Source organism: Dicentrarchus labrax, unplaced genomic scaffold (genome assembly GCF_905237075.1).
Source record: "Dicentrarchus labrax unplaced genomic scaffold, dlabrax2021, whole genome shotgun sequence".
NCBI lineage: Eukaryota > Metazoa > Chordata > Actinopteri > Moronidae > Dicentrarchus > Dicentrarchus labrax.
In genome coordinates, this window is record NW_026136705.1 from 7349295 (window position 1) to 7365487 (window position 16193).

The 16193-nt window shown below is 41.9% G+C and overlaps 2 protein-coding genes across 2 annotated transcripts in view; one reads left to right on the forward strand and one right to left on the reverse strand.

The window, feature by feature from the left end:
- Positions 1–226, reverse strand: part of pknox2 (pbx/knotted 1 homeobox 2) — a 118163-nt gene extending 117937 nt beyond the window's left edge. The window contains exon 1 of the mRNA XM_051401594.1: positions 66–226. The gene's annotated coding sequence lies outside the window, so the exon portion shown is untranslated. The remainder of the gene's footprint in view (positions 1–65) is intronic.
- Positions 227–1959: 1733 nt separating this feature from the next.
- On the forward strand, positions 1960–9589 carry tmem218 (transmembrane protein 218). Its single transcript, XM_051401641.1, has 3 exons — positions 1960–2713; positions 3681–3783; positions 9166–9589. Exons 1-3 carry the CDS (start codon positions 2604–2606, stop codon positions 9298–9300), a joined length of 348 nt encoding a protein of 115 aa, XP_051257601.1. The 5' UTR covers positions 1960–2603; the 3' UTR covers positions 9301–9589.
- The last annotated feature ends 6604 nt before the right edge of the window (positions 9590–16193 follow it).

A 16193-nucleotide genomic window follows, 5' to 3' on the forward strand; every position in this document is an offset into this window, starting at 1 on the left:
AAAAGGACGCTCAGTGGTAAAGCCCTGCTCCCATGCACTGACATTGAAAATGAATGACAGCTTACCTGCATGCCAATCTTCATCAGACTGACACTGGGCTGACAGCACAGCCTATACTCCTCCACACAGCCGCTGACGTCAGCCATGCCAGGCCCCTCCCACCTCCAGCTCCATCTCGGCTCCCCGTTTTCCCAACACCGGGCTGCTGATGCCTTCCAGTGTCCGTGGGAAATACGGCAATCGCGTGTGCGGGGCTTCAAGGAACATCCCCCCCCCCCCCACCCCCCCGTCTGTTCAGGTTGTATGGGAACACTGAATCACAGCAATGACTCCAATAGAAACCACATGTTTTATGCTTCCTGTACACTTTAGCTGTTCCGGATAAAACTGAATGGCAGATTTACAGTAAATCACAGGGATGTTCAATATCAACCACAAATACACAAGAAATGTCGCCACTGTCTCCAAAAAGTCAGTCATAGGTGCCTCTGATAGGAGAGTGAGGAAACAGTGTCTTCAATCTTCAATTACTTTAGCCTACAAAGCAGAGGATGAATGGCAGGCTTGGACTTATTTGCAAGAAACTAAATTTAAAATTAATTTAGCAATTTTCCAAGTATGCTGATGCTCTCCTGTGGGCAAATGGCCCCTGACTTATTCTGGTCTAAACTACTGGATTACAGTCAACCAGAGAAACAAGTGAGGTATGCAATCCATGTATGGGTACATACACTTTATCTGTCATCTAATATAACCCATGTGCTCATTTAATTCAGTATTTTTCTTACCTGTTCCGGTTTACCAGACAAGAAACAAGACCCTGGATATGATGTTACCAGTCAGGTTCCATAGGTAACGGAGAAAAATGCTTGTATCGCTTGCTCTCACCACTACTCAGGCAACAGTGTCTTTAATCTGCCTGATTTTGTTGGGATTACGGAGGAAATCAAATCACCTGAGGGAATTCCTGAGGGAGTTAACATCTCTGTTCTCATTTAAATCTACAGTATACAGTCCAGTAACAACCCAACCATAGATATCCCTCCTGCACACACTAATGTTGGCAGATCTGGTTTCATGTATGCACCTCTTAAACCACAATCTGCCCTTAAACTCGAGTGTTGCATTCCCATTGGACTTATTATCTGTTTGGTTTTTTTTGTGATTCTTGCACCTGTTTCTATCGATTCCTCGTCAGTGGTGTGGTTTCTGTGAATGTTTCTTGTTCTCAGGTCTCTTTTGGAAAAGAGATCCTAATCTGGATGAGACTAATAGAGATGAATGAATTCATTCCAGGCAAACGCAGTGAGAATACCAACTAAATCACACCCAGTCCGTCTGAGGTGTCCGTATCATTCCTGAACGCTGGGTGACTGGATCTTACGAGGTGTCACTTAAAGGCAACATGTCTCCTTCCAGTAAGCGCACAGAGGCTCCAGCGCTTCAAGTGGGACTGGAGCGCACGGCCACGCACGCGCTCACGTACGCGCTGAAAACGCACGTGCCTTTGAAGCGCGGATCTGGCCAGCCCCCTGTCGGTCCGCATTAATAATTACATCCTTTAAAAAGACGTTGGATGATGGGTACCAGATCCACTGCTGCAAATATGTGCTTCTAATTCCTCTGGATGTTCCCAGCGAGAAACACAGGAGAGAACCGATTGATCTAAAGAAGAAGAAGAAGAAGAAGAAGAAGACCTTTCCCTGTGTCTAACTTTCTTGGAGGCGTCAAACTTTCAAACCAAAGCCATTGCAGTCAGTCCCCCACTGTATAATAGATCTTTTTTAAAGACATTGTCAGAAGCACACAGGGAGCCGCTGCAGTAAAGCCACACTGAATGAACGCCTGCGGGGATAATGTGGCCTATAGTCTAACTGCTTCTGGATCAGATGAGCTTTAAGGCTCCAATGCATTATTGCTGCTTCAAGCAGGATGTAAAGTCCCCGTCCACATTCTCAGTGTGTGTGTGTGTGTGTGGGTTAGCTGTAGTGGAGTGGGCTGCTCTACCTCATATCATACAGGGACTGGATAGAATAGAGCAGAATGTTCTGTGAGTCTATATAAAGCACACAGAACCAGGGTGAAAGCAGGGACGGGTACCGTATGACTGCTGGACAAAAAGTCAGACGAGCAACGTTGAGTTCTGTAACCCGTGCGTTTTTCGATTTTTCAGTAACGACGCATTTGATTGGCCCGTCTCGAGTCCGTGTATCCAATCCAACTCCATTTTGCTGTTACTAGGAAGTAGAAGACGCGCTGGAGCCGAACGCTACTATCTACCCCTTCAACTCATTACTGCGTGATAATTAACCGGTTAATGGACAGAAAATAAACATTTTACGGAATAAAATGTGCGTGTCGAACATCATAACATACGTTTTATACTAGCATGCAGCTATCGGCCTCAGCATAGCAGAGCTAGCGTTAGCAGTGACGGCTAATTTACCCTCACAACGGTGCTAATGTGGGTAATGCTATATAAGCTAGGGGAGCCGGTTTAACCACATTACTGCTTAATAATGTCTGAAACGTCGGTCGTAAAATCCGATATAGCCCGTTTCACCGGTTAACGGTTCTGTCGGTTGAAACGGTGCTTAACAAAAATGTCAAGCACCGTGTTGGAAGTGGGTACGGGCGTTTTCGTCATTGCGGTGGTTTGGATTGTGGCTCTGGTGTCTGGGATGATGCTGCTGAGAGCATCTGGATCAGCAAAGTGAGTGACCACACACACACACACACACACACACACACAACACACACACACACACACACACACACACACACACACACACACACACAGAGAGAATCCTAACAGAGTCCCGGTCGTAGGTTGACGAACATCAGCCCAGAGAGGAGAGCGTTTATCGGATATGTCAGTGCCGCATTGCCGCCACTTTAATGCCGATTTGTGTGTCGGGTAAATCACACACACTCTGGAACACAAGTAACTCAAAACTTAAAGTTCTTGTCGTAAATTCGGCAGATGTTTGACGTATCAGGCAGCCCGTTATTTAAATAAAAAAGCCAGCAGAGGTGTTGAACACAGCGCTGTGTTTAAGGCAGGGCAAAAATGTCGGAATATCAAGAAACTCGAAGCTGAAATATAATGAACCCAGATTCATAGAACCCCTTTTGGTGTTTTTAGCAGGTATGATTGATTTCTGAGAAAGAACTTATCACCTGGATTTCACAGAAAGGCTGCTCAATCTCTCATATTTTTTGCGACCTAATTATTTAGTTGTCTTCCCAGAGAGATCAGTAAACCCACATGCCGCTTTACTTATTGATTGCTGCAACCATGCACCTTCCAGTCCCTGCTGATTAGTGCTTGTGCAATTACTCTGCACCATACACACTAAAGTCAGTACTTTTCTGTTGTTTGCACTGTGACACCAAACACTGTGCACTTGTGGAAGGGGCAATTACAGTAAAGTTTAAATGGGGGTGAAACATGGCGCTATTTACTTGATTAGAAAGTTAACAACTTAAAAATAAAACCCACAATAAAGAATAGCATTGTTTTGATTGGTACTTTATGATGACATTATCCTCAGATAACCCTGCCTTTACTGCCTCTCTTTGTAAATCAGCAGTCCTCATGTTAGCCTCTCTGTCTTAACTCTGTGTGTGTGTGTGTGTGTGTGTGTGTGTGTGTGTGTGTGTGTGTGTGTGGGTTGCAGGCTAGGAGTTATCCCTGTTTTCCTTCTGGCTCTCACCATCACTTTGGCGCTGGTGTTTTTCCCTCGCAGCCCGGAGACGACTCCCCCTTTCAAAGAGATAGAGGTAACCTCTGTGCACTGATCTCACACACCATGACACACACTTAAAAACTCCGATACATACATCCCTGTGTCAGTTCAATCAGCTATTTGCTTGCATTGTCAGTATAAGAAAACTTATAATCATATCTCATAGAGAATGAGTGAGTCTGTTATACTAAATTAAAATAAGTAGCACAGAGAATTGTTTGTATGTGTTTTGTTGACTACTCTCAGGGTTCCCACCTGTCCTGGAAAACCTGGAAATTTAGAGACTAGTTTTCCAGTCATGGAAACACCTGGAAATTGATTAAAATAACCAAATATCCTGTAAATAATCTATATTGTCCTGTAATAATTTTGTATTTTAGCCAAGTCAGATCGCCTATGTAAACCTGGGTGCGTATTTAGATTGAAACCTGACTGTTGTGTGGGATAAACAGTATGCCACTTCAACGTGGGTTCATCAAATGCAAAATGTGGCTGACTTTCAATCATCTTTTTGGCATTGAGTCTATTTTTCCCAGAGCTGCAAGCAAAATACTCCTATCTACATGTATACAGCCTACAAATTTCTTGTTGTTGTCGTTGATAAATGCATGTACAGTTATGTTAATTGCCCATGCAATGAACACTTTCTAGAAGATTCATCTTTTGTAAAATAAGATAAATTCTACTTTATTTGAAATGTTACTTATGGGCAGTGGCCGAATTAATGTAGTCAATTTGCCTTAAAACGCAGTTTATATGACAAGCAAGTGCTGTCCTTGTCCTTGAGTGGGAACCCTGTACTGTGCACAAAGAGGCAATTTATGACCTATTATATTTATTACTATATTGCTGCCCAATCCATGGCAGGAAATTTTCCAAATCAGTGTTATACCAGGCCATTTATTGCATTAAAATACACAGAGACTTGTGTAATTGTCGTCTGTTGTTGTGGCTCATGCATAATGACAGCATAATGTACATCGGTTGGAAATAAAAGCAGGCCTTGGATGTTTTCAGTTTTGTTGTTGTGAGGCAATTTGGCTTCCATTAGAACCAAATGTTTTGGGTGCTGAGACCAGTGAGTGAAAATGAGGATTCAGAGCCCAAACAGCTGAGTTTAACTGAATGGTCCTCTCATGCACTCTTTTGTGCTCCCACAAATGATGTCTAATCACATATAGAGTCTGTCTTTATCACAGATGTATGGTACTATTTGTGCTGTGTGAGAACATAGGCTCTGTTTAGGTTTGAGGAAGGTGAATACAAACAACATTTCCCATAAAACCTTAACTCAGATATAAGCCAGTATCCACAGCACTGTATACCTGGAAATAGCGTGCGACGCTGTGTGTGCACTCCCGCGTGTGTGCTTGTCGTAAAGGCCTGCTCTGCTTTATCTTAGTCCAACAGCAACACAGAACAAACACTCCCCCATGTTGCCTCCGGGTCGTGCCAATAAGCCGGCCAGATCTGCCAAGCAAGCTGCCACCCCAGTAGAAATAGCAGAGCTGAGCCCCATCCTGGCCAGCTCACATTTTATAGCCTTTGTGCAAAGTCAGATACCAGACCAGCAACAGAGGGAGGCGGCTAAAATGTGACTTTCTGGATTTCTGTACAAGGCCTGTGGGTAAAATCAACCCATGCCTACTTCAGAAATGGATTCCAGTGTTTAGAAGAGGTCGCCTATACAATCACTTGTAATAGTGACACCTTATAATGCGAGCAAGAAGTCGCCATCAGCCTTTGGTTTGCTTTGTGTGCAGCTCTCAACATTTATTAATCATCAAGTGGCCTGTTATTTCTTTAGTTTGGGAGGGTATATAATACAATATTTCATTTGAAGAAGTAACAATTATAAGAAGTCTTCTCACAATGTCTTTTTTTCCTCCAGGAATTGAATGTATTCATCTTATTTTAAAGGGTAATTTTTAGAAGAGAATACAATTTTTATTATTCACCAACGTTGAAAATTGTCTTTGGCCCATCCAGCATTTCATTAAAACATCAAAACACACACACTCCGAGTAATATAATACTATACACACAACTGAAGTCAAAAGATTCAAATTGGGATTCTAAAAATGGAGTCACTGTGGGATAACCGACTAGCCAGAGACATCCTGCAGCTCCTACCAGAGTTTAGCTTAGAGAATGCGAAGGTTCCTTGGTGACTCATCTGTCATATTTGAAATAAATCGATAAACAGTTTTCATGCAGGACTAGTTAAAAACCTTAAAAAGTCTAAAATCCCATAATCAGAATTTTAGATCTCATGATTTTGACAGGTTGATTTGATTAATTAAGTTAATGTTACTTACTTACTAAATGTATAAAGTTGCATGGAACCAATTTGTCTTCATATCCTTGTACTTTTTATGCCAACATGGACGTAAAATATTTAATGGCATTCATAATAATCTTAAAAGGGTCTTGAATTGAAATCCTCCCCTATATGAGCATAAACGCTATGTAAGCAAACTGATTGTGAAGGTGAGCTGTTTCACTGGGAACAGACAATGACTTTCTGTGTTCATGTTGGGTATATAGAATCATTCTCAGCGAAAAAAGCTGAAATCCTAAAAATCTCCCAAGCACAGAGATAATGTGTGAGTGTGTTTGCTGCTGTGTGTATGCCTGCAGACTGTGGAAGAAAATGTCTAACCTCTTGCTGTTAAACAAAAGTAAAATATCATAGTGCCAATTAGGCCAGTCCCAGACAAGTGGGTGGGGGTGGTTAATACTAGCCCCCCCCACCCGCCTGCCTGCCTGCCTGCCTGCCTGCTCCCACCCGTGCGCTCAATGGCACATTAATAAAACATGGCCCACACTTTGGGGTCCTGCTTGCTGTGTAATTGGCAAATTAAAAAGTGAGATGTGTTAAATGCAACCATAAGAGATGCCATACATCATCCCCACCTCTCCTAGACACCAGCAGATTCCCACACACACACACACACACACACACACACACACACACACACACGCACACACGCACACACCTACTCTGACTCCACACCAGTCCCTGTGAAGTCTCCTTAGTCAGCAGTAGGGCTGATGCTCCTCTGGTATTATCTAGCTTAAGGGCGTTTTCTCAGTTTGCTTTCGCGTATTCATGGTTCATGATCTAAATATTAACACAGACCCAGAGCTATCAGCAGCGAAGTGTTGACTAAATCGATCAACTTTATGAACTCCAAAAACTTCTCCCAACTTAAAACAACACAAACACCAATCTGGAGGATCTATTCTTCCCGCGCCTCGTTTGCTTTAGATCTGTTAATCGCCACATTACTCAGGCGAGCTGCAGCGTTGTGTGGTTTGTGTCCCCGCTGATTATCCATCTAGATAAAGAACAGCAGCATCAGAAAATAACTAGCATTTAGTTTCCAGTAGTTGGGAGAGAAACAACAAACATGCTGTGTGTTCAGATACCCTGCTGCACAAGTTATTCCCTGAACGTACAGGTCTCATTGCTATATAAATCAATAACCTTTACTTGGCTGTATGTCTGAGCCTGTGTCTCTCTTATGGATGCATTAAACACATGTTACAGGTTGTGGTTTGTAATCGTGGCATGCTTTCATTAGGAGATACAGTGATAGGAGATTTGAAGGTCAAATCTGTTCATCAAGTGGTCACCAGTCATAGAGCTGCATATCAAATCCTCGAAGCACCTCCATCAATACTCTGCTGCACACTCACAGTGCACCTGGTTATTGGCAGAGACAGGGGCACTGCTTCCACTCCTCTGTCCTCATCTGATAAACTCAGGTTATTGGCTGATACTGAGTAATGATCCAACAACGGTGTTTGTTTTTCTTTCTTTCCAGGAATTGGCTGGAATCGTTTTCTGTGAGTCAGATAACAAGAGGCTGTAACTACACATTACTTCTTAACATTAAAAGTGCAGTCAGCTGTTCTAATCCAATACGCTTTATGTCAAATTAAGCAAATAACTCCCCACCTCACTAGCTGTCCGTTTTTAAACAAAAAACAAAGACTGGATTGGACTGAGCCACACAACACTATTCCAGACAGTCAGCAACAGGGGGCGTTTATGCTTGTTCACAGGACAAGCGGACGTGGAGACATTAATAGAGAATGACTTGTTTATTAGGCTTTTGCACATTTTAATTACATTCTCTAAGGTTATATAATTACAATTTTGGGGACTAAGAGACAGTATTTAATGTCCAGTGTGTAACATTTAGGAGACTCTATTGTCAGAAATGGAATATAATATTCATAGGTATGTTTTCATTAGTGTATAATTACCTGAATATAGCAATCGTTATGTTTTTGTTACCTTTTAGAATAAGCTGTTTTTATCTACGGAGTCCGCCATGCTAAATTGCCATTTTTCTACAGTAGTCCAAAATGGACAAACCAAACACTAGATCTAGATAGGGCCTTTCACATTTTGGGTCATTCTTGCAGCCACCGTAGTTTCTCCTACACGCTTAGAACGGGATGGTGAGGAGAGGGCGTTGCAATCAGCTACTACACAGCTAGATCCTTTAATGTCTCTGTGACTTTCACAACAGTTGAAACAGTAAAAACAGCAGGGGGTGTACGGTAGCTCGCCATGTAGAGTGTGTGCCCCATGTAGGTTGAGTCCTTGCTGCAGTGGTACAGGTTCGGTTCCAGCCTGCGGCCCTTTGCTGCGTGTTGTCCCCCTTCTCTTTATCTTCATCTTCTTCCCCGTCTATCTTTCCCTGTCCTATCAAATAAAAGCATAAAAAAGCCCCAAAAATATCTTGAAAAAGAGAACTGCCAAATGCGGGCACAGTTAGGCAATTTATCATTCAGCATAATCTCAAATTAAATCTAACTGCATCCTCTCTCAAAGCCCACAGTTGACAGCCACTTAAAATGTAACCTTAGAAAAAAAAGTTGTCTAGCAACCAAATATGTCTTAGCACTGGTGCTGCATGTAGGCATCAGTTTACAGCAGCATGAGTGGGCCAGGCGACTGCTTGCTATCTAAGACCTTGTATTAGAAATACTGAATGAGTTTCCACTGAAGCTCCCAGTTTGCACTCTCATACCAATTCACCTTCTGCTGACCATTCTGCAGTGCCAGTTGTCAGGAATGTAGAACTATTTTGTGATCATTTAAATTCAAATTTTCAAGGCAACAAGTTCTTCTTTCCTGTACGTGTGTGTGTGTCTGTATGTGTGCATGAGTCTGTCTGTCTGTCGTCAGCAGAGTGCCCATTCAGGGCTTCACATAACTCACAGTATCACTGCTGCTACAGAAAGCCTTTGTGGAAGCCCTCTCCTGACATCTGGTGGCTAGTAGAGGAACTACTGAATATGTGACCAGCCTTGCTTTTCCCATCCATCAGATACTATCTACTAAGTTTTAAAAAAAGTTGTAATTATTAAGAACTCTTCTTCTATCTTCTCCCTACAGATAGTGGACACTTTGTTCATCGGCCGCTACGTGCTGCTGGCGGTGGCGAGTGCAGTCTTTCTGGTGGTGTTCTTCATGCTGCTCCCCTTTCATTTCCTGGAGCCAGTCTATGCCAAGAACTTAAGAACACACTAGAGCTGCCAGGGTCAGAGCTGGCACCGGGATCACATCGCTGATGTACACAACTTAAGACAAGCAGGGCTTGACAAGAGCCCCCCCCCCCCACCTCCCCCTTCATGTGGGCTACAGAATGCATCCCAAACGGAAACAGCAGGAGAGCCAGTGTTTGCTTCATGGCCAACTGTTTGCAGGTTATTGACTGTTTACAACCAACGGAAATGAGACATCCAACAGTACCCCAGTTGTTTATTTATATTTTGTATCATTTAATACACAAGAAGAATAAATAGTTTCTTATTTCATATGTGTGAAGCATTACAGTAATTCCTATTCAACCAGCACTGAAACACTCCCTCCAATATTTACATTGCCACACTGATTTGTCTTATTTTTATTTATACTTGTTTTTACTAATATATAGATTTCTGAAGTACTGAGGTGACAAGGTGAGATTTTTTAACTCAGTGATCATTCAAATTCTGAATGCATGTGATGTTCCATTTATAGCTGTCTGAAGCCTGGGGCCTGCATTTGTGGCTCTTCAACTGGACTGACTGATGGACACCGTTAGTACATGCCTAAGTTTTCTAGAATTAATAGACTCTCCCTACTGGGTCCCCCCTGTCACGGGCCTGTAAATCTCTACAGTTTCTACAGCAGCTACAGCTACTGTGGTACAGTGGTTACTTTAGCGACACGTAAAGCTGTCTGTCCATCCGGAAACTGTAAATAAGAGTTGAGATCAGAGGGAAAACGGGAAAAAATTTTCTCCAAAATCAGTGACATAGTTAATGGTGTGTGACTCAGTGATGTAATGGGTTAAACTTCTCGCGTACCCACTCAACCCAAGTTACAGAATGGGAATGACAGAGACACCATTCTCCCTATTACCAGTCAGTGTAGCATCACGGTGAACTGAATTTGCCAAAAAAGTATGTCATATTCATGACATTTATACATTAATATAAAAATCAGAAAGTCAATAAATGTCATATGGACAGTATCATTCAGGGAGGATGAATATGTTTCATTGTGTTTTGTGATGGCCTTACTTAAATGTACATTTTAATGTGCTTTGCAGATGGTTCATATGATTAGTACACATTATTCATACTGTAGCATTTTCATTGGCCCCTTTATCTTGATGAATTGATTTGCAGTTTTATGATCATGTGGATTCATTTTACAGGTAAAAGTATATCCACCTTTTTCACTGCTCTCTCGCTAACAGTTAAACCTCTGTGTGCTGCCATCAATGTCCCTGAGTTTTACTACACGGACTAGTACTAGCTTTCACACCACTGTAAGGTAAGTATGAAGCTACCCTCCAAACATTATAGAATGCACCTACCAGTACCTCCAGAGCTCTCTACTTAATATATTTATTTTGTGTACCTGCTCAACTAATGAGAGATTGTATAATGAAACACTGCCATAAGGTTGTTGATCATTATAAAGTGGTGATGATTACAATGAGTACATGAGCAAAGAATTGGAACCGATTCCGGTCTCATAATGGTGTATCCCTATAAATAACAGCAAAAAACAATTTGTTGGTTTACAGGTGGTTCTGTGAGCTCCAGAGGTGCTGCTAGGTGGATTTGGTTACCATTGGACACAGCCATCCTAGCTGTTTCCCTTTGCCTCTAGTCAACTGAATTCAAAGGGGCTTTATTGGCATGGGAAACACACTTTCATTGCCAAAGCAAGTGTAAAATATATACATGTATGTATACACAGATTAGTTTAAAAAAAATAACTTAAAATTGGAAAATGAAAAGTAGACTTGTTACAAAATACAAAATACATGAAGACTGTTAAAACATACTTATATTATCCAAAGTTTTACAGGACGACGTGCATCTCTGTCTCGACCTCACCTGTTGAGCAGTGACCACATATTCAGATTTCTTTAGGTTGCCATGCAATTCCTTTTTTAATTTGCAGTTTGTGGTCACAGAGCCTGGACTCAGTGAGGATCTGCTTTCTTTCTCTGACAGTACAGAGATACTCTGACCATTCATAATCTCTGTGTAGGGCTATAGCTTCAGATTTATCGTACAGACACCGGGGACTGGTGTCAATCTTCTTGTCAAACTCTCAGCAAGAGAGCAAATAAGCATATCTCCAGAAATGTCTAATTATTCCTTTAAATTCCTAAGGAAACAAGCTGCTAGCTGCTTCATAGCTATGAAGAAGGAAGCCTCTACAGAACAGATCTTCCGCACTGTATCTAACCAACAGTTGTAGATTTCTCTGTGAAAACTTATTTAGAAGCTGCGTGTATCATTGTGTTTTTCTATTCTACATTTTCGTTACACATTTTGCCAACCGTTGAATCACATCCTGCACTGTGTTTGCCAGTACTTTGACAAACACAGTGCTGCATTCACATGGTTATGATGCTGATTCCATGGGGTATAAATAAGCAGATGATTCCATAGAGAGTAATGAGCTTTTGCAGTCTAGAGGCTCAATTATAAACACTTGCCCCCCTCCCACCTCCATTTTAAAAGTGTGAAGCCCGAGGAGACGTGGAGTGGAATTCCAACCAGGATGATGAAAGAGAATCTAATGAATCAAAACCAATCCTATTAGTTCCGGCCCACATCTCCATACTGTGGTCCTTTTTCTGCACAACAATCCACCGCATGATTTCACACAAGCTGGGGAGCTGGGGGATTTCGGCAGGGTGGGATAGAGGATCTTAAACCTTTCAACCTGAAGGGACTTGTTGCCTGTAATTGACCGCATGATTACCGCAAAACATGATCCTAGCCCCCGCCGGAAAGTGGCGCTGAGAAACGAGCACTGAAACCGAAGTTCAACAGAAACTTTGGGTTATCAGAGAAATTGCCTTTTTGAGAACATTCAGATGCAGTTTATATTTCAAGGTCACGATGCAAAGATGTTTACACCAGTTCCTCGCTCTCTTGAAGTCTGCAGACTCAAGGCCTCTGCAATCCCTGAAGCGTGGGCCTAGAAGATCTGACAGTATTCCTTGGCTTACTCTCCCGTTCTCACACGCTCTCCCACTCCACCTCACCTTTTTAATCTTTCTCTCTCCCCCATCTTACTCTCTCACTCCATCCTTTCCTCATTTTCATTTTTGTGTCTAAACTCCGTCTCTGGGGAGTGGGAAAATGAGCAGAACAAAGCATGTGGGGGTTTGAGGATCATTTGGAACTGGGAGACGGAGTCTTTGTGGCGCAGCCAGCTGGACATATAAAGAGATGGGGGCGGGCGAGATAGAGAAAGAGGGGAGCTATGCAAGGGCAAAGAGGTGTGAGCAGAAAGCTCGGGGTGCTTGGTTTTGAAACTGCGGAGGGGACGGGGTGTGCTCCTCTCTGGTAGATCTTGCATTCAGATGCACTCAAGCAGAACTTCTGGCTTGCCGTTCACATCCTCAGCCATCTCGCCCCCTCTGTTTGTGATATGGATACCGTCACCGCCCCGCCCAGCTCTCACAACACCAAAAATCCATTAAGGATTGGTGCAAAGTTGGTGCACTTATCCCGAAAGAATGTGATTCCGTTCATGTTAAATCAAGCAGATGGCAATGTTTGCCGTCCTTTCACAAAGTTTGGTAAATAAAACTTGATGAGTGCTCCATGGGGTAAAACCGAAAATGAGTTCATTTTAAATCCTTACATAGGCTCGGATTAAATAAGGGTTTATTAGCCAACAAGTAGATGTTTGGCAAAACCTGAAGACATCAGAGTTCACTGGCCGGGTGATCCACTAAGCTGTGAGAGAGTTGGTGATAGAACGTGGAAATAAACCAGGGCCCTGTCACCCGAGCAACAAACTATGCAGTTTTGGGGCCAAGAGGAGTTTTTTCTCAGCACTGCCTGGTCGTGCTCTATTATGCACTTTTGTATACAGCCTGGGATGCTATCATTGCAGCACACACTAGGGGGGCAAAATCCTCCAAGTAAGATCCTGGTGTTGCCTTGGCCTTTTACCTCTCTCTCAGGGAGGAATTACCCTAAAGCTCTGCCTCTCGGGGGGACGATGAAGGCCCAGATTAGAGGTCAGGTCGCTCGCCAATAGCCCTCCGCTGCTCGGACATGACGCCCCATTGCGGGCCGCAGCTTGGCCCTATGGGGGGGTTCCATTTTGACAGTGTTGAAGACATGATTGAATATTGGTCAGGCTTAGAAAGGCAATGGCTACGCTGATCAAAGAAAATGTGCACAATAGTTGAACATGGGTGGCCACAGCGGTCCGCGGAGCATGCTCAGATGTTGCATAGGCTCCAACTGACCTGTGTCTTAATATTTTAGCTTTTCTATTGACATATATAAGATCAGCACAAACAAAAGTGAATTGATTTAAAAATATAGATTTGTTGAAGAAATCTAAATCACTTGAGGACAGTGATTTAAAAATTGTGTTATTGGTGAATATAAGAAGACATGTTTTCTTTTTTGATTTTTTAAAAAAAGTTTCAGTTTTAGGCTGAATATCAAAGTCAATGATGTCTAGGTGGGCTGGCACAACAACAGTCAGCAGGCCTCCTTTTCCCATAGAAGGGCGGAGCAGACAGCTGCTGCACAAGAAATAAGCCACATCAATATACTATGAAAATATGTAATAAATAAGCCATAAGCAAATCAAGATCAAGCCCACTTTGAGTTATTTGTGAAAGAAAGCAGTAACAGTGAAGTGTATATTAGTATATCACCTATTAAAAAAAACCCACCAAAATATGTCATAGAAGTGTAATAAAAACAAAAAGAGACCTTTTTCACAGCAGACATTTTGGCATGTCACAGTATGAAAAGAACAGGTGTAAACAATAAAAATAATGATGGCTGAATTCCACTTAGCTGCTTCAGTTTCAGGGTCCTGGTATTGTTCTTTCTGGCTCACCGGAAAACACTCGATTAGTCATCGTTCATTTTATCAATAACACCTGTGCTTTTATGATAACGCTATGTGTGTGATATGTTTTGTTTGCTTATTTATTTGATGTCATTTAAGAATAAATTCAAGGTATAAAACTTGACTTTTTACATTTGGGTTATAGCGTTACAGCAGCTTATGTTAATACAGATAATGCAGATGTATGTTCTGTGTTGCACCATGAGAGAGAGATAATTGATTGGTTATGATCATGAGTGGTCTGGTTCACGTGCAGTGTGTGTTGTGTTAGGAAGTGGAAAATGATTAATTATTTGTTTGTACTTGTACCTGTTTTATTATAATAACAGTTTATTAAGTTTATTAAATGTCTTTCTGCACCATTCCCTGTTAAACAGCCTGGTAAAGAGACACGGTATCTCTGGTTTGCAGGCCACTATTAGATGTTATGAGGCCGGATTTGACCCACAGGCTACTATTTGCCTAACACTGTACCAGGGTGCAAACTGCAGGGGAGCCAGGCGGAGCTTGGATCCGCTTAATAAGATATGATTTGTGAAGTTTTGGGGGGTCTCTAAAATATGCTATTTTTGCTATACGTTTCTATTGTTGTCATCTTCATCTTTGATTATGTAATTAACAGTGAGCTCCCCAAAAGCCATAGTATAGTTTGCACAGTGCACTGTACTAGGCTATGCAACGTTCAGCTGGCTCTGCTTTACACACCAGCCTGGCTCAACAAGGCAACATATCATATGTATGTACATAGCAGGATGATTTTGGGTCCCATCAGGTTCAGACAGAGAATCAAAGCTCTTCTTTACGGTAAAAAACACAAACGCCCCTATCTACAGCCAATGTTTGGCTTCTCTAGAAACATGGTGGTTCAACATAGTGGACCCAATGGATGGCGACCCACTACTTTTGTAGATAAAAACAGGTCATTCTAAGGTAACAAAGATAAAGATAAAGATAAATAAAGATAAAGATTCCTATATTCAGGTGATTATACACTAATCAAAAAACATACCTATGAATATTAAATTTCATTTCAGCCAATAGATCCTCCTAAATGTTACACACTGGACTTTTTAAAGTAACCCTCCCAACCCTGACTATAGGCCTTTGTAGGATACAAGATTTATTTACAATATATTATTTGACATAAAAATATGTCCTCAGTCAACTCATTTATTTAATTCTAATCAATATTGTAGTAGAATTCATTATTTTCAGATAAATAAATATATGTAAAATATATTGTTGTAAGGAAGGCCAGTCAGATCGTATTAGAAAAGACTAGAACACAGCCAAATGACCCTGGTTTTAGTTGTAATGAGGTGCCATCTATTTTATCTGTAATACAGGAATTAATGCGACACAGAATAATGGCCAAAGCCTCAAAGTATCCACGGCACCTGGTATGGAACCGCATTTGTTTTTGTTTACAGGCAGATAAAATGCAGACCAAATCAGCGCAGTGCAATCTCCGTACACTCTGGGAGTCCACTCAAAGCAGGCCGACTGACTGCGTTTGAAATTAAAGCAGAACATTCTGACAAGGTTGACTTGCTACTTTTGTTTGCTTCTTGCCGGCGAGCCAAGATGATGTATGAGACTCATACTGTGCAGACAGGCAGCTACAAATTTGCTTGGCTAGTTGACTGGTGGGAGGCTGGGTATATTGAGCTGGGGGTGGGTAGTGGGGTGGGTAGTGGAGTGGGGGGGTCTGAGTTGTCACATTAAAGCAACGCAGTGAAAGAAAGAGGAGCCTTTGTACCCACTTTGTCTTTTTTGAAGCTGTTGTTTACCAAAAGAGAAAACATTCTTCTGCTCCGATAATTTACATCTGAGCATACAAACCCAAAATGAAAATTGCACTTTGTGAAGCAGAATTAAACATTCTTCTCTTTGGCAAATGAAATTACTGTAGACTAGCTTCATATCTTTCCTTGTGCACATTTTGTAAGGTATAATTTGTTCATTTAGGTGAAATAGGTTACTTTCCGACTGATCAAAGCAGATATTTAATTATTCAGCTT